This window comes from Zea mays, chromosome 10 (assembly GCF_902167145.1).
Source record: "Zea mays cultivar B73 chromosome 10, Zm-B73-REFERENCE-NAM-5.0, whole genome shotgun sequence".
NCBI lineage: Eukaryota > Viridiplantae > Streptophyta > Magnoliopsida > Poales > Poaceae > Zea > Zea mays.
Window position 1 is genome coordinate 130,456,689 of NC_050105.1, and position 23,942 is coordinate 130,480,630.

The 23,942-nt window shown below is 47.4% G+C and overlaps 2 protein-coding genes across 2 annotated transcripts; both read left to right on the plus strand.

Annotated features, from left to right (window-relative positions):
- The first annotated feature begins 469 nt into the window (after positions 1 to 469).
- Positions 470 to 2,081, plus strand: LOC103641806 (zinc finger protein CONSTANS-LIKE 3). The gene is made up of 2 exons (XM_008665137.3): positions 470 to 1,432; positions 1,564 to 2,081. The coding sequence occupies exons 1-2, from the start codon at positions 812 to 814 to the stop codon at positions 1,912 to 1,914; spliced, it is 972 nt and encodes a 323-aa protein (XP_008663359.1). The 5' UTR covers positions 470 to 811; the 3' UTR covers positions 1,915 to 2,081.
- A 14,092-nt stretch (positions 2,082 to 16,173) lies between these two features.
- Positions 16,174 to 19,046, plus strand: LOC100502080 (uncharacterized). The gene is made up of 7 exons (NM_001348127.1): positions 16,174 to 16,635; positions 16,745 to 16,816; positions 16,908 to 16,976; positions 17,690 to 18,047; positions 18,138 to 18,320; positions 18,419 to 18,526; positions 18,625 to 19,046. Exons 1-7 carry the CDS (start codon positions 16,450 to 16,452, stop codon positions 18,840 to 18,842), a joined length of 1,194 nt encoding a protein of 397 aa, NP_001335056.1. The 5' UTR covers positions 16,174 to 16,449; the 3' UTR covers positions 18,843 to 19,046.
- Positions 19,047 to 23,942: the final 4,896 nt, after the last annotated feature.

Consider the following 23,942-nt stretch of genomic DNA (forward strand, 5'->3'; position numbering starts at 1 on the left):
GGCCGAACCACGGGATAACCACCGTGTCAACTCTGTGATTACTTTCTTGTGGTTATCGTGTTTTGAGTTCTCTCTAGCCACTTGGCCATACTTGTGCTAACCCTTAACAAGTTTTTGTGGCTTAAGTTTTGAACTTTTACAGGATCACCTATTCACCCCCCTCTAGGTGCTCTCAAGACTTCAACATTTGTTAATTTTGTTGAGTTGAGTCTTGATAGCATCACTAAATAAAGACTTATACATGCACAAATATCCCCGTTGCAACGCACGGGCATATACCTAGTAGACAACTAAAAAGGTTTTATCATGTATGGCCGGAGAGCGTCCATTTTAGATAAGAGCGAGATCGCAGGACCAACGGCTCGGTGCCAATTGTCGCCGGTGGGGCCCTACAGGGCGAATGGCGCCGAATTGCCATGTCACGACGTCCGCCTAAATTTTTCCAGCGACAACGACGAGCTCGTCACAGCCTTCCGCCGCGACCGCGAGAGAGCGACGCCGCTGCTGAATCGGCGAGGCTCGGGTTGTCGCGCGAGGGTGATTCACCGCGCGCGCACGGACGTCCGGCCGCAGCGTTTAGCTGTGTGCACGGCACGGGCCCGCAACCCGATGGCCCCGGACCCGCCGGGACGGCGACTTCCGTGGTCAGTCGCTCCTCCACGTCGCTCGTTCGCGTCGAAGACCCGCCCGGGCCGCTCCCCATGGCCACAGCTCAAATCCGGATTGGGGTGGGAAAGCTAGGCTGAGAATCGCTTCGTCCCGACAGCCACTACTAGCTGCCCAGCGAGTTTGCTCCGGTGCCCCGTGCGCGATGAAGGGTGACGAGAAGTCGGCGGGCGGGGCCCCTGCGTACTGGGGCCTCGGCGCGCGGCCCTGCGACGCATGCGGCGCCGAGGCGGCGCGCCTCTACTGCCGCGCGGACGCGGCGTTCCTGTGCGCCGGGTGCGACGCGCGGGCGCACGGCGCCGGGTCGCGCCACGCGCGAGTGTGGCTCTGCGAGGTCTGCGAGCACGCGCCGGCGGCGGTCACGTGCCGCGCCGACGCGGCCGCGCTCTGCGCCTCCTGCGATGCCGACATCCACTCGGCGAACCCGCTCGCGAGCCGCCACGAGCGCCTTCCCGTGGCACCCTTCTTCGGCGAGCTGGCCGACGCGCCCAAGCCCTTCGCCTCGTCGGCGGCCGTGCCCAAAGCGGCCGACGACGACGGGAGCAACGAGGCCGAGGCTGCGTCGTGGCTCCTTCCCGAGCCCGACCACGGGCAGAAAGAAGGCGCCACGACGGAGGTGTTCTTCGCGGACTCCGACCCATACCTCGACCTCGACTTCGCGCGTTCCATGGACGACATCAAGACCATCGGCGTCCAGGGCGGGCCACCAGAGCTCGACCTCGCCGGCGCCAAGCTCTTCTACTCCGATGACTCCATGAACCACAGTGTGAGCTAGCATTGTCTGATCTGAGAGTACTATCTACGCCGTATCAGCACGTCCCAGCAATTCAAGTCATGACGACCTATTTGTATCCAGCGTACATTCTAACAAGAACGAGATGGTCGATGTTGTTGCAGGTATCATCGTCGGAGGCGGCGGTGGTGCCCGACGCGGTGGCTGGCGCGGCGCCCGAGGTGGCAGTGGTCTGCAGGGGCCTGGAGCGGGAGGCGCGGCTGATGCGGTACCGGGAGAAGCGCAAGAGCAGGCGGTTCGACAAGACGATTCGGTACGCGTCCCGCAAGGCCTACGCTGAGACGCGGCCGCGCATCAAGGGCCGGTTCGCCAAGCGCACGCCCGGGGCTGGGGCGGACGGCGAGGAGCCGCTGGAGGAGCACGAGGAGATCTACTCCTCGGCCGCGGCCGCCGTGGCTGCGCTCATGGCCCCCGGGGGAGCCGACGCGGACTACGGTGTCGTGCCCACTCATTGATCTATGCACTTGCAAAGCCGACATGTACACTAGCTAGTTAGCCTCGAGATTTGGGGCTGTAATTTTTGCTGCATGCTCTGCATGCAAAACTCTCGTATACCATTGATTACCTGTATGATTAGACATGAGCGGGGAGGGGGAATTCATTAAACAGCACTGATCTATCACAGTGTTCAAACAATTGCTAGCACAAAAAATCCATGTCTCCATAAAACAGCACCAGTTTCACCAAATAGATTTAGAAAATAGCACTCCTTTGAGTTCTACTGCTTTCTTCATATATAGATGGACCTAATTGTCCTGTAGCATTATAAGGTCTCCTTTATATCCTTTTAGTTCAAACAAAACTACACAAATAGATAGGCAAATACGAGTTTCATTTTAGTAATGCTATGCATAGTATATTGCATATAGCATGATTTTTTTTATAAGACAGGAGGGGCGAGCCCCTACTGAAAATTTTATTAAAACTTTAAAATAACAGAGTTAGAAGCAGACAGAAAGCAGATTACAAAGGGTAAAATAGCCTAACTACAACGGGAAAAGGAAAAGAAACGAGGTCTATTTTTGCATATAGCATGATAGATCCACATGACATACATGTTGCATGTTATACTTTTATAACCAAGTTAGACATTTAAACATTTCAAAAGAACTACTTCATATCACATGGTTCACAAAATATCACACAATTCCATGTCGGAATACTAAGCCATCTCATCTTAGATGGTGATGCTAAGCTACCAATTACAAAAATAATAAAATTTTGTATAAATTATTTTATGCATTATTTGCTCTCTACAACAAAAAGGTGAATAAATCTCTAAATTCGTGTTTGAAATTATATATATATTATCATCTGAGAGAATATATGATAAATTTAAGATTTACTTTCATGAATCTTTATAAGCCCAATATTAAAAATAAAAATAAAAATTTATACAACAGATTTTATATTCTATTTATTCGCAATCGACCAAAAAACTTATATCCAAATAAGCATATGTTGCCGACCGTTTTCATTCATAGCTTTCTTTCTATGTGGTTGATCGGCTATTTCGTTCTTGGGTTAGGCTATCTTTATGTTTCGTGGATAAAGGGCTAAAAACAAGGGGCAACTCAGTATTTTATTTTAGTGCAAGACAAATGGACATGGATGCGTGAGGTTTTCTTGCTTCGTGCTAGAGTACCGGTGCTATTCTCTGAACACCGCGCAAGACCGGTGTTATTCTGTGAATTTCGTCGAGTGGGGAGCCGACGTTAACCAAACGTTCCGGTTTGATTTCCACCCTCCACCAGATACGGTTTATCGACCATTTTAAATTAAAAAGAGTAAAGTGCGTTGGTGGACTTTACACTTGTGCAGCTATGTCAAGACGATCCCTAAACTCTCAAAACAGTCGATTAGGTTCATAAACTTTGTTCCAATGTTATTTTAGTTTAATCGGTTGTGAACAAGATTTAGTTAGCTAACGTGGCCTTCCTACCGTGCCGTCCACGTAACATGTCATCGTCGGAGCAAGACGTGGCGAGAACGAGGAGGCGGCCATGTGGTAAGGCCGTGCCATATGATTGGACTAAAATGACACCGGAACAATTTTGAGGGATCTAATTTGAGAATTTAGAGACCGACTTGACACCTAAACAAGTTAAAAAAACAAAAATCTTTTTCTTGGCCGAGAAACCGTGTTTTCCTGGAGGTTTTAGGTGTTTCTGGATAAATTTTGTTTTTCTCAAGGAAATTAGATCTGAATTTGTAAACCGGTTGAAAAATTAAAAAAAATCGTTGAGAAACTGTGAAAACCGGTCGCAACATTGTGTTTTTCGGCAAAATTCATTGTTTTTACCTAAAATAATGATTTTTTATAAAATGAAAATTATGTATGGGACGTATAAGATTACTCAGAAAAACATGCAGTTTTTTATCATATTTTTCTTTATTCTCATATTTTTTACTTTTTTTTTGAGTTTTAGACGTATTTAAAAACGGCTAGAAAACCGTTCCCAGTCCGAAACGAAAAACCGGATCGATTTTCAATCGATTTTGAAATCCCTGATGAGAGCCAAGCGCAAGTGCGCTCTGTGTTTCTCCTCATATCTAATTCCTATGTATATTACTATCATCACTAGGAACTTCTAATATGCATACTTTTATCTCTTACTCTTTTAAAGCACAAGTTTCTATCATTGTTACGTCTTTAAAGCACGTAAGTTTTTTCCTCTCTCCGCATCTCGCCTAAGAAACAAAGAGATAATGATGCTAAACTTTATCTCATGAGAGCCAAAGTTATCCCACTAATCCCAACATCCCGCTATAAAATCCTTGGCCTCGTTGTGACTATAGGTGTACATTCGGGCCGCCCGGCACGGCCCAAACCCGAAAAGGCCCGACACGTTTAATTTCGGGCCGGCCCGACCCAATATTAATTTCGGGCCGTACCGTGCCGGCCCCTCGGCCCACGGCCCGGCCCATATTTCACTAAACGTGTCGTGCTTTAAATGGGCGGCCCGAAATGCACATTTAGGCCCGAAATACACATCTGGGTCCGAAATACAAAATCGAGCCTAGAATACATAATTGAGCCCGAAATACACTAAAGCTTAAAATTGGAAACATTCAAACATACAATCAAATATGATCAGCAAACCAACAAAATAGAAGACAAACAATTTTTGACCAAAACAAACTTAATATTATTAGAGCTGTGCAATGGCTGCCTCATTAAAAAACCTTTTGGTCAGAAGGGAAAAAGAGTGCAGCCAGCTCTAGATGCAGTTCAATAGTTCATAAGTTCAAAGTTCATTGTCCAAGTACAGAACAAAAGTAAAATTACATCACAAGAAACATCTAACTACGACCAACGCCAGCTTCGCGTTCTTCATCCAAGTACATATTCTTGTAGTGTTCTTCCATGTCGTTGTTTGCAATGTTGTGCTGCTCCCGACTCTCTCCTAGCTGCCAATCCTTTAAGCAAGTCAAAATCTCCACCATTTCACTTGTTAGAGACCGTCTTCTCTCCTCAATCAACCTGCCAGCAAGACTAAAAACAGACTCGGAACTGATAGTTGAAACAGGAACAGTTAAAACATCCTTAGCCAAAAGAGACAGGATAGGGTAATTAGATTTATGCTCATGCCACCAACTTAGAATATCAAATCCATCATCAAAGACAGTGATTGGGTCACTATCTAAGTACATTGCCAATCAGAAACTTGGGAGCCAAATGATGAACTCGAAACATCATCACTTACCTCACTTACCTCAGGTGATGCATAAATTTTGCCCCAAGCTGTTTTCTTCCTGCTAGTACTTGTGGTGTGGGTTGGTCTCCGCAATTTTGTTGCACCAAACTTTATCTCATACTTGGAAAACATGTTAGTCAATTCAGATCTAATGACATTGAAGTAATCAGAGTAATCAGTAGTAACATATCTAGACAGAACTTGAAGAGCATTACTGAAACCTCTTATCTTGGCTCTAGGATCCAACACAAATGCAAAGGAATACAAAATAGGAATGCTTTTCCAATATTTGAGAAATTTAGATTTCATTGGAACTACAGTGTCTCTTAACATAATGTCATTCTCAAAGTTATTCAAATGTTCAGCAATCTCAATGATATGGTGTAGCATCGTAGGAGATGTTGGATAGTAAACACCAGATAGAGCAACAGTACAGTCATAAAACAGTTCAAGAAAGGTAAGAATTTTCTCACCAACTTCCCAATGTGTCTCTGTGAGCAAAGGTTGTGTCATATGCTGCTGGTAGTGTGTTTGGATAAAAACAGAGAACGTGCTCTTGTATGGGATTAGGTGTTTCAACATTAGATAAGTCGAATTCCATCTCACGTCCATATCCAAACCAAACTTTCGAGGCCTAACACCCATTGCAATACAATAACTTTTATATGAAGCAATGCGTTGATTGGAAGAATTCAAAAAAGACACAGCAGTTCTAAAATCCTCAACATAAGGTTTTAATCGTTTGAGTCCAGATTTAACAATAAGGTTAATAATATGGCATGCACATCTTTGATGCAAGAAAAGAGAGCCAACATATCCAGAAAATTGAGGACTAAGTATGTTCATGACATTTGTATTAGCTGATGCATTGTCCAAAGTGATGGAAAATACCTTATCAGTCAATCCAAAATCAGCAATAACAGTTTTAACACGATCTGCAATATTAGCCCCATTATGTGAAACATCAATCAATCTCATACCAATTACCCTCTTTTCCAAAACCCAATCAGCATTAACATAATGAGCAACCACACTAATATAATCTTCCTTAGCATTTCCAGACCAAATATCAGAAGTAAGAGCAACACATGAAACACTAGACTTCAATACATTTATTAGTGAAGTACGACTTTGATTATAAAACTTTACAAAATCTCTAGTGGTTGTTTGTCTACAAACAACAGTAAACCTAGGATTATGAGCATGTTTTATGTAACGTTCAAATGCAGCAGTGGAACCAATACCTAGAGGAAGATCTAAAGTACATATCAATCGACACAACTCAGTACGAGCAATATCAGGATTATAGTCCCATGAACGAACAGAACCATCAGCATTAAACTGAATTAAAGATTGAGTCTTAGCAGCACGTTGAGCTTTAGATGCACAAGTACTACGATGTCGTTTCAAATGACCAGTACCAGCAGTTGAAGAAGTAGTAAGTTGAGACTTGCAGTAAAGGCATTTGGCGGCATACCTAACCTTCTTACCATTTATGTCCTTGAACAATTGCTCGAAATCATTCCATACATCGGAAGTGCTCTTGCGACCGCGCTTGTGGCATATAGTATTCGTGCTTGTGGTACTCGCTGTCGCTGTCGACGGCGTCGCAGCTGTACCTGTACCTGTATCTGCATCCAAAGCAATCTCGCGACCAGTGGAACTCAAAGTCAGAGGATCGGCAATGGCAAATGATTGGCTGCTGTTATTGTCGATTCGATTCGAGTTCCCATCCATAGAAATGGTGGCCGACTCGAGTTGGCCGTCGGTAGCAGCAGCAGGAGGAACACACGGACGCAAAGGTGGTCGGGGAGGAAGGGAAACTCCCTATCCTGGAGGTCGGGGAGGAGCAGGGGGCTGCTCCGGCCGTCCCCGCGGCGGTCGGTGGGCCGGGTGGCCGTGGAGGTGGCGCCACGGTTGCCGCCTTGCCGGAGTGTTGGAGCTCGTGGGGGCAGGGGCGGCCACGGCTCCGGTCGCGCTCGGCCGCAGGGCGCAGGGACGCAACCACACAGGGCGCAGAGGCGGTCGCGGCTCCGGTCGCGCTCGGCCGCAGGGAGGACGCTGGCGCTCGCGCTCGGCCGCAGGGACGCTCGCGCTGGAGCTGGACCGCACCCGCAGGGACGCTCGCGCTCGGACCGTCGGACGCAGGGCGCAGGGCCGCACCGCCGCAGGGACACTCGCGCTCGGCTGCAGGGAGCTGCCGGAGTGCTGGAGCTGGCCGCCTTGGAGGCTGAGAGCCTGAGACGGCGGCCGGATGATGCCCGGATGGGAGTCTCCAGTCGGGAATCGGGATCGGCGGCAGCGGATCGGGACATGGGAGAAAAACGGCGGCCAGGTAGGGACGTAGGGTTTCACTGTTTCAGGATAAAACGCTCGCGCTCGGCGGCCCGTGGACACACAGGACTGAGTACAGGAGTGGGCTGCTATGAATTTCGGGCCTTTTCGTGCCAGTAAACGGGCCAATTCGGGTCTGATTAAACGGGCCGGGCTCGTGCCCGCCCGTGGGCCTCGGCGTCGGCCCAAGCACGGCCCGATGCAACGGGTCGGGCCGGCCCAACCCGAATTAATTTCGTGCCGTGTCGTGCTTGGGCCGGGCTTTTTTTCGTGCTTCGTGCTCGTCCATTAGGCCCGGCCCAAATGTACACCTCTAGTTGTGACCAACATGCGGTCCCTGGGTCAGCGTTAGTCGGCCAGCCTGCGGGGCTTAATTGACTGGCTTACTCAGGCCCTTTAATGGCCCATGAACCTAGCCCACACTGCGAGGACCCATAGGATATCTATCTCCCACACATGTCTCTTATGTTAATTGCATCACTAGATTTCTAATCAATCTACTTGGTTCTGTATATTTGTGAGTGAAGGTGCTTAGTGGAATTGCCATTAGACGTCACTAAGCACATCTCCAAGTACTGTTTGAAGATGTAGCTATTGTTAAGCACTCTACATCGAGCGGTAGTGCCACTAAACAGTAGTGCCACACACCAAGTGGTAATGTCATGCTAGTTTATAACAACAAGTTTGTGTTTTATTCTAAATATGCCTATTCACCACTTCTTCTAGGTGACATCAAGGTCCTTTCATAAATGCATATTGAACAAAAACATTATGTGCATCAACTAAGTGCTTCACCTAAACAATTATTTTCTCTCTTTTAATAGAAGCATCAATAAGTAAGTTGTCAGGAAGCATAGCAGATTCATTAAACATAACATTTATACTAAACACAAGTTTCCATGTTTGGGGATTTCGGAATTTACAACTTTTAACGTCAGGTTGATAGCCAAGAAATATGCACTTGATAGTTTTAGGCTGCAATTTTACCATTATCAATGTGAGTATAAACAGTACAACCAAAAACTCTTAGTTACAAATAATCAGCTGACCATACCTGATTGTCATGACACTTAAGTTTTACTGTGCTAACCTATTAAGGAGTAGAGATTGTAAGCTAAGATATTAAGCAATTAAGGAACTACGTTTTAAATATAAGCGAGTAAGCATGAGATCAAAGGGGAGAATGTTGGCTTGACCTCATTCGTACTAGATCAGAAGACCCATGCGGACCTCTAACGCTTTCATCTGGGGCGTAACAATCATCTTAGTTATGTCCCTGTTGAGCCCCAAAATGGGTAGGCAGACGATCCGGCCCTGTTGGTCCAACGGTCCGTGGTCTGCACGGTCCGTAGTAGTGGCGGCGCGGACGGTCCGCGCGTACGTAGAATCAGTTAGAGTTCCGGATTTCTAGTGGTATTTGTTAGCAAAACCTGCGGGATTAACTCGGGAACCAACTTGTAACAGGTCCAGACCTCCTCCCTTTATATAGATGAAGGGTTACAGCCGATTGAACCCCCACAATCGATACAATCAATTCTACTTATCGTTTTTATCTTATGCATTAGGAGTAGCCCTAGTTTAGCCTTCCTGCACCTCAAATCTTCACCTCTTTTCGGCTCTACGTCGACTAGAGGCGTCTTGGACTCTTTGGTGGCCTGCCGACGCTAAGACACACCATAGGATCTCTCCTCCCCAACGGAGTCTCTTCCGGGAAGCGAGACCTAGGTCTGCTGCGAAGAAGATGACTCTCTACGCCATCATGGACCGTCTAAGTCACAGGCAAGGATCATCCGGTTGTACGCAGAGTGCTTCTGCACCCAGGTCGTAGACCGTTCTCGCCTCCGCAGAGAGCACATCAGTGTTTGGCGACCAAATCAGCGCCAACAGTCCACTTTACACCTCATAAATTACCGTAAGTTAACCCCCTACATACCTAATGTAACATGATCTACTCATTACATGACCAGTGAGGCGAAGGCCGCTGCCAGCACGGACACTGTCTTTGACGTTCATTGCCGGACTTCTACCTTTCTAGATATGCATCTAAGTTTCATCTGTTCTAGTGGTTAGGGTTACGGGCTAAGATCCTATAGAGTTCTTTATTTTTTTCCAAATACGCACAAAAACTACATATCAGTGTGTTAAAAAAGATATTACTAGATCTTGATAGGTACATTCATTCCCCATGTGGATTGTAGGGAAATGGTCTTCAATTCCTCTATAATCCACAAGGGTAATGATTTGTCAAAACTAACCCTTGCATATATTGTGCTACTGTCGATACTTTTTCATGTTCTGTTTTTGGTGAAACACTCGGTCCATATCGTAAAGTCTAATGACCTAGTGTTGACGCTTTTTCGGAGCGCCAAATACTCAAGAAGAACCGGTGGCGGTGCTCTCTGGTCAGGCGCGGACGGTCCGCGGCACGGAGCCGGACGGTCCGCGACCTGGTGCGAGGCGGCGGTGCTCTCTGGTCAGGCGCGGACGGTCCGCGGCCTGGGACCGGACGGTCCGCGACCTGGTGCAGGAGCTTGGGTCCTCTGCCTGACGGCCGGACGGTCCGCGCCCTGAAGCCGGACGGTCCGCGCGTGCGCAGGGGCGGCGGAAGTCGCCGACGGCGGCCTGGATCTCGCTCCCGGGAGGGACCCCGTCGGGGAGGAGAGATCCTAGGGGTTGTCTAGGCTCGGGTCGGCCGACCTAGACTCCTCCAATCGGCGTAGAGTCGAAGAGAGGCGAAGAATTTGGGGATTGATAGGCTAAAACTAAACTAGACTAGAACTACTCCTAGGATAAAATGCAAATAGAAGTTGTATTGATTCGATTGTTGATTACAAATCGGCCGTATACCTCTCTATTTATAGAGGAGGGGGCTGGACCCTTTACAAACTAATTTCCGAGCTTATCCCATGATTTTAGCTAACAACCGTAGCACAAAACTCGGAACCCTAATCTGTTCTGCGCACGCGCGGACCGTCCGGCCCACAGGCGCGGACCGTCCGCGCGCTCAAATTGGTGCTCAACATATGCCCCCCTGCCTTTTGGTGGAGCTGAGCGAACCAAAAGCAACTAACTCGATGTTATCACATCGGTTTTCTTAGGCATCTTGCCACTTACTAGGATGGTACGCAGTGGTCTTGGTCTCGGACGTGACCCCTTTAGCTTTGATCGAACTGTCGGTCCCAACACCGTCGAGCATCATACTGATCCTGACCAATCTGTCACCTAGCTTTTCCTAATTTTCCAAGTGTTCTGGCGTAGCTTCGTAGTCGATCAGGTCTTCTCCTTGCAGGTCATCTTCCTCCATGGGTGTCGGCACGTCGTTGCAGGTGTCATGGTTTATTGCGGATGAGTCGGCCTCAGGGGTTGGACGGTCCGCGCCCTGTACGGTCTTTATAGCCGGACTGTCTGCTATACCTGCAAAGAGCTGTACAGTTGTTGTTTTATTTTCTGTCTTTATGGCCGTTTGATTTTCCTCAACGACCTTTGGTCTCCATCTCTTTTGTGGTGGCGGATACTGCAGATGTGTGTAATTGAATATTTTTTCCGCCTCCTTCTCCTGATTCTCCTTTGCTCTAAGGCGCTGTAATTTTCGCTTTTGCGATCGTGTCAATCCCGATGGGCACCATCGGGGCATGGAGTATTTTGGATCGGCTATTTTATTAACAGTCGTACTTTCTTTTTTGTTTGTGTTGGCCGATTCACCAAAAATCATTGGCCCTTCGTTATTTTGTTGTACGACGACATCTGTCGTTCCTATTTTAATGACGTCTCCCTTTTTCGTACTGTTGGAGGTTGTAGCTGTATGCCCTCCTGCCGGATTAGTCAGCCTTTGGGGCCGAATTGTTCGGCAATCTTGCTGGGCCTGTGCTTGTGGACCAGATTGAGGGGCTCTCAATCGGTCTTGTACTGGAGGTGTCAACCTATTGAATAATACAGATGTTTGGGGTGCCCCCCAAGCGGGGTACTGTGGCATCCTAAGTGGGTATGGTGGCATGCCCCACATTTGATTTGGGACGTATGGTGGAGGTATGTATGTGTATGAATATGGCATAGGTAGATATGGTGGTGGAGGTGTCCATGCAGGTATGTTAGGTCTTAATTGAATATTATGACCTCCCGTCCTTTCCGATTGGTGTGGTGGTCCAATCGGCCTAACCTGCCGTCGCACCTGGGTGGGTAAGCGAGGTCCCTTTGGTGGCCGGTCGCTGGAGCCAACCTTCTTTTTCATATATTTAGACAATAATTGATCAAAGGTCGGGCTAGATTTTACCAACCGACCAGTTGCCTTGAACGTGTTAGTTTTCCACGTACCTATTTCTGGTCGTCGTGGTTTGAAGGTACGTGGTCGCCGCGGCTCTTCGACGTTGCCGGACCGTCCGCCGGAACGCTTCGGACCGTCCGGTGATGTTACGGACCGTCCGCGCCTAGACATCGGACCGTCCGCGCCTAGACACCGGACCGTCCGCGATGCGTAGTATGGGTTCTCGCGCATATCCCCTTGTTTGTGCTTGCCCCCAGCGCTGGAGTTTGTGATGGTTACCTTCAGTGTCTCCCCTCCATCAGGAGTCTTCTCGGCCATCACTTTCCTGCAAAAAATTTTGTTGTTTCCATCGGCCTCCCGTGCGTTGCCGATGATGACTTCTTTGTCTTTGCCCTTATCGGCTGTGTTGGGCCGAATTAGGACCTTTTTGCCATTAAAGTCGATCACATTCATTGGGAAGGGCTCTGTGTCCTCCTGAAATTTCAATCGCCTCTCGTTAATGGTCGATTGAATTTGTCGTCGGAACACATTACAATCATTAGTGGCATGGGAAAATGAGTTGTGCCACTTGCAGTATGCGCGACGCTTTAGTTTGTCGGCAGGTGGAACGATGTAATCAATTTTAATGTTACCATTTTTTAGTAATTCATCGAATATCTTATCACATTTGCCGACATTAAATGTAAACTTAACCTCCTCCTGTCGTTCCTTTTGAACTGACTGCAAGGAGGAGCAAGCCGAAGATTTGGCCTGCTCGGGCCAAACTATTTCGGCAGTGTAAACTTTCTTTGGTTCATCGTCCGAACTACTTTGATTGTGTTCTACTATAGGGACATTATGATGAACCGTTCTGACTAGTTCTTTGCTTCGGCTTTCACAAGCCGAAGCTCTCTGATGTAATTGTGCTAGAGTAAAGAACTGGATGCCTTCTAATCTCTCTTTTAAATAATAGCGCAATCCATCAAAGGCTATTCCCGCCAGTTGTTTTTCTGTTAAGTGAATTTGAAAGCATCGGTTTCTCGTATCCTGGAATCTCCGGATATAATCACTAACCGATTCATCCTTTTCTTGTCGTAGGGTCACTAAGTCTACTAAATCTAGCTCATAATCACCAGAGAAGAAATGTTCAAACTCTAACCTCTAACCGATGTCCATAAGGGGGTTGTGACTGGTCGTGACAACCTCTAACCGATGTATTACGTGTATTATCTCCTAATTCAAACTCGTGTGAAGGAAAATTTGCTATACTAGATTTATCAAATGCACGTACTAGTCTCCTACAATCGTTTTGCATAACCCCTATGATATTTTGCATCTGTTCTCGCTGTTCGTCTATGTAAGCTTTAAGAGATTGGAGTTCGTTGGTGCTACTTACATCTGGGGTAATCGTAGTAGGTCGGAGCGGAGCCAGATCTGTCGCCCGTTGCCGAACGACTTTGTTGTTCCTGTCCACTTTGAAGTCAGCCAGGAATTTTGCCTTTGCTTCTTGGATCAGCTGCTCCTGGCGCTCCTCGAACAGGAGCTGTTCTTCAGCCGGCAAGGCTTCCCATGTCGGTGTGATGATATTGCTGGTGGAAACCTCAGAGCTATCCTTTGAACCAGCCATTGAGGGCCGATTTGATAGGTCTATATGTGCTGTCCCCAGCGGAGTCGCCAAAAAGTATGTTGACGCTTTTTCGGAGCGCCAAATACTCAAGAAGAACCGGTGGCGGTGCTCTCTGGTCAGGCGCGGACGGTCCGCGGCACGGAGCCGGACGGTCCGCGACCTGGCGCGAGGCGGCGGTGCTCTCTGGTCAGGCGCGGACGGTCCGCGGCCTGGGACCGGACGGTCCGCGACCTGGTGCAGGAGCTTGGGTCCTCTGCCTGACGGCCGGACGGTCCACGCCCTGAAGCCGGACGGTCCGCGCGTGCGCAGGGGCGGCGGAAGTCGCCGACGGCGGCCTGGATCTCGCTCCCGGGAGGGACCCCGTCGGGGAGGAGAGATCCTAGGGGTTGTCTAGGCTCGGGCCGGCCGACCTAGACTCCTCCAATCGGCGTAGAGTCGAAGAGAGGCGAAGAATTTGGGGATTGAGAGGCTAAAACTAAACTAGACTAGAACTACTCCTAGGATAAAATGCAAATAGAAGTTGTATTGATTCGATTGTTGATTACAAATCGGCCGTATACCTCTCTATTTATAGAGGAGGGGGCTGGACCCTTTACAAACTAATTTCCGAGCTTATCCCATGATTTTAGCTAACAACCGTAGCACAAAACTCGGAACCCTAATCTGTTCTGCGCACGCGCGGACCGTCCAGCCCACAGGCGCGGACCGTCCTCGCGCTCAAATTGGTGCTCAACACCTAGTCAGAGTATATATTTCTGATCTGTTATTCTACGTAAACGAGTTGAACTTTGCCTTCGTTCTGACGCCGGATTGGTTTTCATCTGTCCGGTTATCACAGCAGTCACTACATATATTGAAGCCGGGTAATCATCACGACTGCATGCCACTTTCTCCTATACCATAGTAACGCCTGAAACAAGAGGACATGCCTCGCGACCAATTGGACCTGACAAAGGACATCAAGAAGATGTCCGGCTAAAACCGAAGGCCTGCAACGATCCGGGCATCAAGTTGATGCCCGGTAAGAGAAGCCAACTGCATTGCTACCCATTAGAACGATCCTTTGGTTCCATCAAAGAAAACAAACGATATACTGGTTCAGTACCTCATTGACCTAGCTCAGTCCATCTTATTGCTGTGATTGTGAACAGTTACAAGGTATATTAGGAATTTGTTCCTCATCCCATTCCAGTAATGGTTACCTTAATTACCTTGAGACTTAAATATAAACTTTTAACTGAGCTGCTAAGGGGTCCTTGAATATTTATTAGAGTGCCTAGTGAAAGAATATCTCCAGCAACCATAGTGCCGAAGGAATTGCCATTCTATTTTCGTTTCGCAAAAGCTACTAGCCAAAAAAAAAAAAACAGTGACAAGAACGGCATGCCGACAAATTAACATAATTTCAGCTTGCCCTGAAAATTCCCTGTGAGGGCCTTCAAGAATCCGGAGCCCCCCACTTTACATCCAAAAGGAGCTGTACAGAGCAGCGACCAGACTATTATCCTATCCTTGATAAAAAGAAGCCGTGATAAATATAACATATATATATTTCTATCTAGCAAAATTTTCCAAAAGGTTAATGATTAGCAGACAGGGTTGGAGACCTACACATGGGATTAGAATAAATAATGGTTAAGAAGCTTCAGTTGGAATGCTCTTTATGCAGCAGCGGATGGGAAATATTTACCTAACCCTTGTACAGAAACTAGCAATAAAGCCATTTTTTATCCAGGTTTTGATATGACACCAACTGGCAAACCGATTACTATGGCACCCTCTATATTGACTAGAAGAAGCACTGTTGGGATTGGAGTCGCTCAACCATTGTTCCACACACACACACAGCAACAGCAGCTGCTTTGGATCATCTAAAAACACTAATCCACTTCCAAATGGACTGAAGACCAATAATTCACCAGCTAATGAAATTCTTACTGCTCTACACCAGAGCCGATTACTGCATATGAGACAAGCTGCTACTGTGGTGGTTTCTGGAGCATTCTGTTCTGTTACTACTAGCGATGCCATACTTCAGTGATACTTAGGAACTGGAGAATCCTGAAAGGCATAACCATACATGCTTTAATTTGCCACCATGTTTTTGATCTCTGGACTTAAATGCTGTACAGCATGTTGATTTGCTTCTAGCTTTCTTTGTTCTGGACAGTGGGCAGCGACTGATGTGAGCCTGAAAGCGCCTCAGCGTCATCGTTTTGTGCTTCTGCTGCAGTTTGCCACAGCCTACTACAGCACGACTGCACCAGATCATGAGTAGTATTAATTTAAGGAAAAGATTAAACCCGTGAGGTATATATACGCCTATACTCCGGCACTGCAGTATCGCACGCATAGCAATGATGCCCGAAAGCTCCGAAACATCGTATCGTATGCATGACACCCTCATCCTCCTGCCTTTTCTGACTTCTTTTTTCCTATTGCACAAGTGGCAGGCCAACACCTCATGTTCTCGTCGCCTTTTCACTCGATTTGATTTTACAATAAAATGCATTGGATCATTGCATCGAAACGCTAAGCATCTCCTCTTTGCAGCAGTGTTTCTTGGTGGCAGCAATATATAAAACATCTAGCACCGAAAAGTGTGTGCTGTGTGCTCAAACACATCAGATTCTAGGACAGTTATCATGCTGCCAATTTTCTACTGTAAAAAAGGCTACCAGGTCCCCCATTTCGATTCCATCTTCTTTGTGTGCGCCTAAAGCATCACTTGAAGCTCATGATCTACTCCACTCCTCTCCCCTGCCTCCCACCAAAAAGCTACTAATATGCTTGTTTATTTGGTACTTGTAGGTTTTTTTTCTCACTGACACATGTGCTGTTCCAGGTTTTTACAGCTAGAAGAAGTTGGCTCCGGTGGCTGGAGCTATCCTAGTGATTCGACCAAGGATCTGGTGCTCCTACTGAGACATTCTCTGCGGCTGCAGGCTGTGCATCAGAAAGACAGGAGAGGGTCTGCACCTGCACAGCTACCAAGAGTGACATCCACTCATCCAGCATAAAATCCCTGACCCTTCGCTTTCCTGAGCTGCTTCCAAGGGAACCAGCTTGGCTTCTGCCCTGCCGTGTAGCCATGGAGCCAGAAAGAGGCCTGATCGCATATGAAGGGCCGCCTCCAGACTCGACGGACCTGCTGTCGAGCGCGTGGTGCAGCTCGGCTATCCAAGTTCTTGACACAGGAGGACACAAGGAGTGCTCGATGGCCCTGGTGGAGCATCCGGTCATGGCGCTTGGCAACGACAGGAACGACGTGTTGGCAGTAAGTGCAGATTCAGTACTGCAGCAGTTGGTAGTAGCATGTTCGTATTTCGCTTGGAGATGAAATTTGAGACGCGTACAAATCTATCTCTATCCTGATGCTTTTCCAGAAGAGCGACCGTAGCTTGGTGGTTGACAACAGCAGCTTCAGCACGGCCCAGTGGAAATATGACGATCTGAAGGTACACAGTTTGTGCAATAGGTTGTTCTTGCGCAAATTCGTTGTAGGCCTTGACGAAAGCTTTTCCTTCACTAGCGCTCTTCCTTTTTCAGTCGTGGATATGGCTGCAGAAGGCAATTCATCCCGAACTGGACTATGATCTCTGCCTCAAGAAGAAATGGGTGAGTGAAAGGAGCCAGTTTCTTCTGTTTATCTCTGAAATTACATAACATGCATGATTTCTTGACAAACGTGCTGCAATTTTTTTGAGTTGCCCACTGATGATTTGCATGCTCTCTGTTTTTTAAAAGAGAGAGAGAGAGAGAGAGAGAGAGAGAGAGAGAGAGGAATGATTTACATGCTCTAATCTAAATCATTCAGACCATCTTGAGTTATTCAAGAATTTATATGATCATGGAACTTGTTCATGTCCGGGTGTTTGGTTTGTAGAGAGTAATTTGTAGTCCCTAAATTGCCAAACATAACAACTAAAATAGAGATAATCACTCTTTTAGTCCCTGTGATTGACAATTTAGTGACTAAAATATAGAGACTAAAGATTAATTCCTAGAAACCAAGCACCTCCTCAGTTGATTTTGTTAGTGGTTCCTACTTCTGGTTCCGCTGGATATGAACCGTCCAATCTGTCACGCGCGTTTTGATTAGCATATTGTATGAAAGATAACGATTTGAGTTGCTTGCTACGATCAGCATCAGCTGTCTGCCCGTATCTCGTTTGCAATCTCCTCTTTTGAAATCCTTATTAAGAAACATTAAACAGGGGATACGCTTGAATTGGGATCAAGGGAAATCGTGAGATATTCTTGCTGCTATTTTTGCGCTGGCTAGACTTGCCAGGTCGGGCCTCAAAAAAAATTCTGAACTTGGCGTGCAGCTCCCGCGCAAGATGACGGCGTGGAACGGGATCTCGCTCAAGAAGTGGGTCAAGGAGCGGAAGCAGAAGCGCAAGGAGGAGGCGCGCCTGCAGCGGGCCGAGGTCCACGCCGCCGTGTCCGTGGCCGGCGTGGCGGCCGCGCTCGCCGCCATCGCCGCCGAGAACGCCGCGCCGCGCCGCGCGCCCGGGATGAGGGAGACGGCGCTGGCGTCCGCGGCCGCCCTGGTCGCGGCGCAGTGCGCCAGGGTGGCCGAGGCCGCGGGCGCCTCGCGCGACCAGGTCGCGGCGGCCGTCGACGCCGCCAGGGCCTCCACGGACGACAGCAGCGTCATCACGCTCACCGCGGCCGCCGCCACCTGTATGTGTCTGTCGTTCGCAACTCGTTGTCGTGTCCCCTGGCTTGACACGGTGTCTCCCAAAACGCTTATTTGCGATGTCCGGTTGACAGCACTGCGTGGCGCTGCGACGCTGAGAGGACGGCGCAGCGGCAGCGGCGGGCACGGCCAGAACGAGAGGGCGGAGCACGCGGGGCCGGCTCTGTCTCAGGACGACCTCGACTTCGACTTCAACCACGCGAGGTCCAGGGCGGCGCTGGCCAAGGGCGACGAGATGTTCGTCGCGATGCCGGACGGTGAGTGCCGGCCGGCCGCCGCGTTGTCGGCGACGCTAGCTACAACCTGCAGGTCGCTTTGCATGCGAGAACTGAACTAACAGTTCTCGCTTTCGCAGGGAAGTGGAAGCTCCACACGGTGTCGGCGGCGTCGAACAAGCGCGGCGAGATCGTGCTGCGGATCAAGAAGACGAACCTCGTCATGGCCTTCTCCCACGCAAAAGAAAGTAATGAAGCAGCAAATCGTCTCGTTCCCTGTCTCCTCTTGTTTGTTTTCTTCCTCGGGCTAATTGAACTGACCAGACACCTGCTGACGCACCCGCAGGCGTGATCCACGACGTGCAGCCGTGCTCCCCGGAGAAGCCGAGCCCCCACGAGGGCGCGACATACCCAGTGGAGGTCTCCACGAACAAGGGCAAGGTGGAGCTCCGCACGGACGACTACGGCGTCTACAAGCGGTGGGTTGCGACGCTGAGCCACATGCTCGTGATGTCCACCGCCGTCTCCGTCTCCACCAGGCACGAGCCGGCGCGCCGGGACTGACCCACCGGTGCGGCTCTTCCCTCGAAGCAATGGACCGACCCCACCCATCACGACGTAAACGAAAACGTTGATCTGTGTCGATCCCATGTGTATTTAGTACTACTACTGCCCATGAACTGTATGAGTAGCAGTATCAGCACTGCAAGCTGCAACCAAAGATTCAGATACTGTTTAAAATTCTGTAAATTCGCATCGTTTTCCTCACTTTTTTCCTACATGGTATTTCCGTAAAAGAAGATAGTAGTATATCGCAAGAACGACGATGACGAGCTAAGAGCAACTCCAATAGTTATATATAATTATACTACCTAAATTTTAGATTTAGCAAGTTCTTAAATAATAAAGAAAAAACCCATCTCCTCCAACAGTCTCTCTATATTATTTTCTAAATATGTCAAAATTTAACATGTCACCTGTTTAAGTGGAACCATCATGGATGATATATTTAACTTGGTAAGTTGTGTTGACCTTTTGATTTACAGATGCAATTGATTATTTATTTATTTTCAACATGTGCACGTACAACTATTGTATTGGCAATTATTTAATCTCTAGCTGACTATCGGTGTCTGATGCGTGGGCTCTGTTAATATATTTTTACCACACAGTGAAATACAAAAATTGTTGTCAGTTTTTTTGTTTAGGGAGTTGGTGAATGGTTGCTAAATGTAGAGGGAAAATAAGGTTAGAGGAGGAGTAGCTAAATTTATGAAGTTCATTTAGAGAACTATTGGAGAGGAGTTTTTAGTTTAGTTACCTAAATTATTGATTTAGGGAGTCGTTTAGAGAACTCATGGAGTTGCTCTAAGGAGACACCGTTCACGAAGATTAACTCTAGTGTTGGACATATTGGACTTAGTACATTACAAAAGGTTGGAAGAAATAAAACTAAAATAGGCGCCAGAGACAAACTAAGGAGGTGTTTGTTTGAGATTATAATTTGTCCAGATTATAAAATCCAACAACTTTTATAATCTGGATAGATTATAATCCCAAACAAACACCCACCAACGAGGCGTTGGACTAGAACAATACCACTTTAATGACTAAGGGTGTGTTTGTTTCACTCCTAAATTATATAAGTTGAATTATGCTAAAAGGGTAGGATGGTAAAATATCACTTTGAAACCATAAAAATGTCGAAATAAGCTATCTAATGCTAGCTTATTTTACCTTATTTGTGGTTCTAAAGTAATATTTTACCCTATTACCCTTCCACCATAATTCAACTTATATAATCTAGGAGGAAAACAAACATGGTCTAACCCTAGCTACACAATCAGGGTGATCATCACACCATATGCTATGGTCCTATAGGGTCGTCGTACCAATCTAACACTCATAATTGCTCTCTAGTCATGTTGATATTAGACCCTTATTCCATGATTCGACGGTTGCGGAAATAGAGTCGTCAAACAAGAGGTATCAGACTAGTCTGACGCCACCTATTGTTCTCTGATCAGTTTTTAGGTGGTGTCTCTATGGTTTATGGTTTGACGGTCATTAGATTGAGGGCATCAGACCACACGCTGAGAAATATGTTGGGGCAACAAAGATACATTGAAATGCCTACTACACATAGCATGATCTAAGAGAGTCAAACCCTAAGCTATGGGGCATCGGATGGTTCGATGACCCCGCAGAATGCACACTAACAGTTTCAACAAATAGTTGCTCCTTGGGACCTTATAAATAGAGCTTGTGCAGATTTGGGGTGATCATTATGTCTTCCCAATTCCATTTACACCCTAGGACCAACTTTAATGATGTCGTGGCTTGTTGTAGTGCCTTATTAGAGTGATTCATATGTCACCTTTTTTAGTTTAGCTTATTACTCCAATTAAGTGTGTGAATCATCTAGTGTTGACTTATCACAATGAGAACGTAGGTTATCAGCAAGCAACTAAATCTCAGAGGATAGTTATTATAGCATCATGAAAGGATCACGATGCCCAAGAGGGGGGTGAATTGGGCTTTTCTAAAAATCAACACTAATTAAAACCTAAGCAAGAGCTAAGCAAGAGCCCAACTTCACCCCAACAACTAGCACTAAGAATATAATACTAGAAATGCAACAATGCTAAGACAATACTTCAAATACTTGCTAAACAAATACACAATGTAAAGTGCTTGAATTAAGTGCGGAATGTAAAGCAAGGTTTAGAAGACTCCTCCAATTTTTCCCGAGGTATCGAAGAGTCGGCACTCTCCACTAGTCCTCGTTGGAGCACCCGCGCAAGGGTATCGCTCCCCCTTGGTCCTCGCAAGAACCAAGTGATCACTACGAGATGATCCTTTGCCACTCCGGCTCGGTGGATCCCTCGAGACCGCTTACAAACTTGAGTCGGGTCACCAACAAGATCTTCACGGTGATCACCGAGCTCCCAACGCCACCAAGCCGTCTAGGTGATGCCGATCACCAAGAGTAACAAGCCGTAGACTTTCGCTTAACCAAGAGAAGCCTAATGCAAGTGGTGTGTGCTCTAGGTGGCTCTCGCTAGCGCTAATGAGGAACAAAACGCGGATTAAGATTCTCTAATCTCCTCACTAGGCTTTTGGTGCTTGCAATGCTCTAGCAATGTGCTGGTATAAATGTAGAGTGCAAGACATTGAATATGGTGGGTGGAAGGGGTATAAATAGCCCTCACCCACCAACTAGCCGTTACAGGCATCTCACTGCGCAATGGCGCACCAGACAGTCCGGTGCGCCACCGGTGCGCCAACGGTCGTTTCCAACGGCTAGTTCTGACAGCTAGCCGTTGGACTCATGGCACACCGGACAGTGAACAGTCACTGTCCGGTGCACACCGGACAGTCCGGTGCGATGTCCGGTGCGCCACTAAAATTCAACTCTGAAACAGGCGCTCTCGGGTTTTCTGTGGAGGAAACCTCTTCCTCGGACCAGCCTGGTCCCACCTGGCAGAGGGTGCACCGGACAGTCCGGTGCCCCAGGGACAGAAACCCTACTTCTTATTTTTTAGCTGATTTTCAAATCGGTTTTCATTCTAACTTGTGAGTGAGTTCTAGAGTGACACCTAGCACTGTATGTGAGTGTGATTGTGCACCAACACTACACTAGAACTCTCTTGGTCAAACTACTCATCGACAACCCCTCTTTATAGTACGGCTAAAAGAGAATAAAAGACCTAACTAAATCGCGAGTGTCCACATCTCCTTGACACTCGGACTCCGTAGACCTTCACCTTTTGTTTCGTCGTTTTAGCCGTCGCTTCGAGTTCTTATCTCCGGGATTGTTTTCACCGTTGTAGTACTTCTACTTGTCATGCGACCTAACTTACCATTTGTCTCTGCAAAACACACGTTAGTCACATATAATATTATGTTGTCATTAATCACTAAAACCAACCAGGGGCCTAGATGCTTTCAATCTCCCCCTTTTTGGTGATTGATGACAACCTTACAAGTTTTGTGAGAGTAGTTTGTTTTGAAGTTTCTGTCAATAGAAAGAATGGTTAGTTATACTCAGTAATCTTTGACAGAAGGAATGTGTACCATAACAATAAGAGTGAGCGCATACACATCATAAGATTCTTGTTCATATAAAAGTGAAGTTAAATCAATGAAACAAGAACAAGAAGACTGGTGATAAAATATAAGGTGAAAACATAATACACACAGTCAATCATAAGCAACGAGAGTATATGTCGAGTTTGTGAGCCAAAAACATCAAGCTAGTACAGAGAGTAGCAAGCACATATTGAAAGCATCTAGGCCCCTGGTTGGTTTTAATGATTAATGACAACGTAATATTATATGTGACTAACGTGTGTTTTGCAGAGACAAATGGTAAGTTAGGTCGCATGACAGGTAGAAGTACTACAACGGTGAAAACAATCCCGGAGATAAGAACTCGAAGCGACGGCTAAAACGACGGAACAAAAGGTGAAGGTCTACGGAGTCCGAGTGTCAAGGAGATGTGGACACTCGCGATTTAGTTAGGTCTTTTATTCTCTTTTAGCCGTACTATAAATAGGGGTTGTCGATGAGTAGTTTGACCAAGAGAGTTCTAGTGTAGTGTTGGTGCACAATCACACTCATATACAGTGCTAGGTGTCACTGTAGAACTCACACACAAGTTAGAGCGAAAACTGATTTGAAAATCAGCTAAAAAACAAGAGTTAGTGTTTCTGGCTTTAGGGCACTGGACTGTCCGGTGTGCACCGGACTGTCCAGTGCACCCTCTGCCAGGTGGGGCCAGGCTGGTCCACGGCAGAGTGTTTTCCCTTCGCAGAAACCCGAGAGCGCAGCTTTCAGAGTTGAATTTTAGTGTGCACCGGACAGTGGACTGTTCACTGTCCGGTGCGCCATGAGTCCAACGGCTCTCTGTCAGAACTAGCCGTTGGACACGACCGTTGGCGCACCGGTGGCGCACCGGACTGTCCGGTGCGCCATCGCGCAGTGAATTGCCTGTAACGGCTAGTTGGTGGGTGAGGGCTATTTATACCCCCTCCACCCACCATATTCAATGTCTTGCACTCCACATTTATTCCAGCACATTGCTAGAGCATTGCAAGCACCAAGAGCCTAGTGAGGAGATTAGAGAATCATAATCCGCGCTTGTTCCTCATTAGCGCTAGTGAGAGCCACCTAGAGCACACACCACTTGCATTAGGCTTCTCTTGGTCAAGCGAAAGTCTACGGCTTGTTACTCTTGGTGATCGGCATCACCTAGACGGCTTGGTGGCGTTGGGAGCTTGGTGATCACCGTGAAGATCTTGTTGGTGACCCGACTCAAGTTTGTAAGCGGTCTCGAGGGATCCACCACGCCGGAGTGGCAAAGGATCATCTCGTAGTGAGCACTTGGTTCTTGCGAGGACCAAGGGGGAGCGATACCCTTGCGCGGGTGCTCCAACGAGGACTAGTGGAGAGTGCCGACTCTTCGATACCTCGGGAAAAATTGGAGGAGTCTTCTAAACTTTGCTTTACATTCCGCACTTAATTCAAGCACTTTACATTGTGTATTTGTTTAGCAAGTATTTGAAGTATTATCGTAGCTTTGTTACATTTCTAGTATTATATTCTTAGCGCTAGTTGTTGGGGTGAAGTTGGGCTCTTGTTTAGCTCTTGCTTAGGTTTTAA

What these genes read in the sequence shown, in the direction of transcription:
- LOC103641806 (XM_008665137.3), top strand. Translation starts at nt 812, where the DNA reads ATGAAGGGTGACGAGAAGTCGGCGGGCGGGGCCCCTGCGTACTGGGGC. An exon ending in ATGACTCCATGAACCACAGT is followed by an intron (nt 1,433 to 1,563) that starts GTGAGCTAGCAT and finishes ATGTTGTTGCAG; the next exon opens with GTATCATCGTCGGAGGCGGC.
- LOC100502080 (NM_001348127.1), top strand. Translation starts at nt 16,450, where the DNA reads ATGGAGCCAGAAAGAGGCCTGATCGCATATGAAGGGCCGCCTCCAGAC. An exon ending in ACAGGAACGACGTGTTGGCA is followed by an intron (nt 16,636 to 16,744) that starts GTAAGTGCAGAT and finishes ATGCTTTTCCAG; the next exon opens with AAGAGCGACCGTAGCTTGGT. An exon ending in CTTCTCCCACGCAAAAGAAA is followed by an intron (nt 18,527 to 18,624) that starts GTAATGAAGCAG and finishes ACGCACCCGCAG; the next exon opens with GCGTGATCCACGACGTGCAG.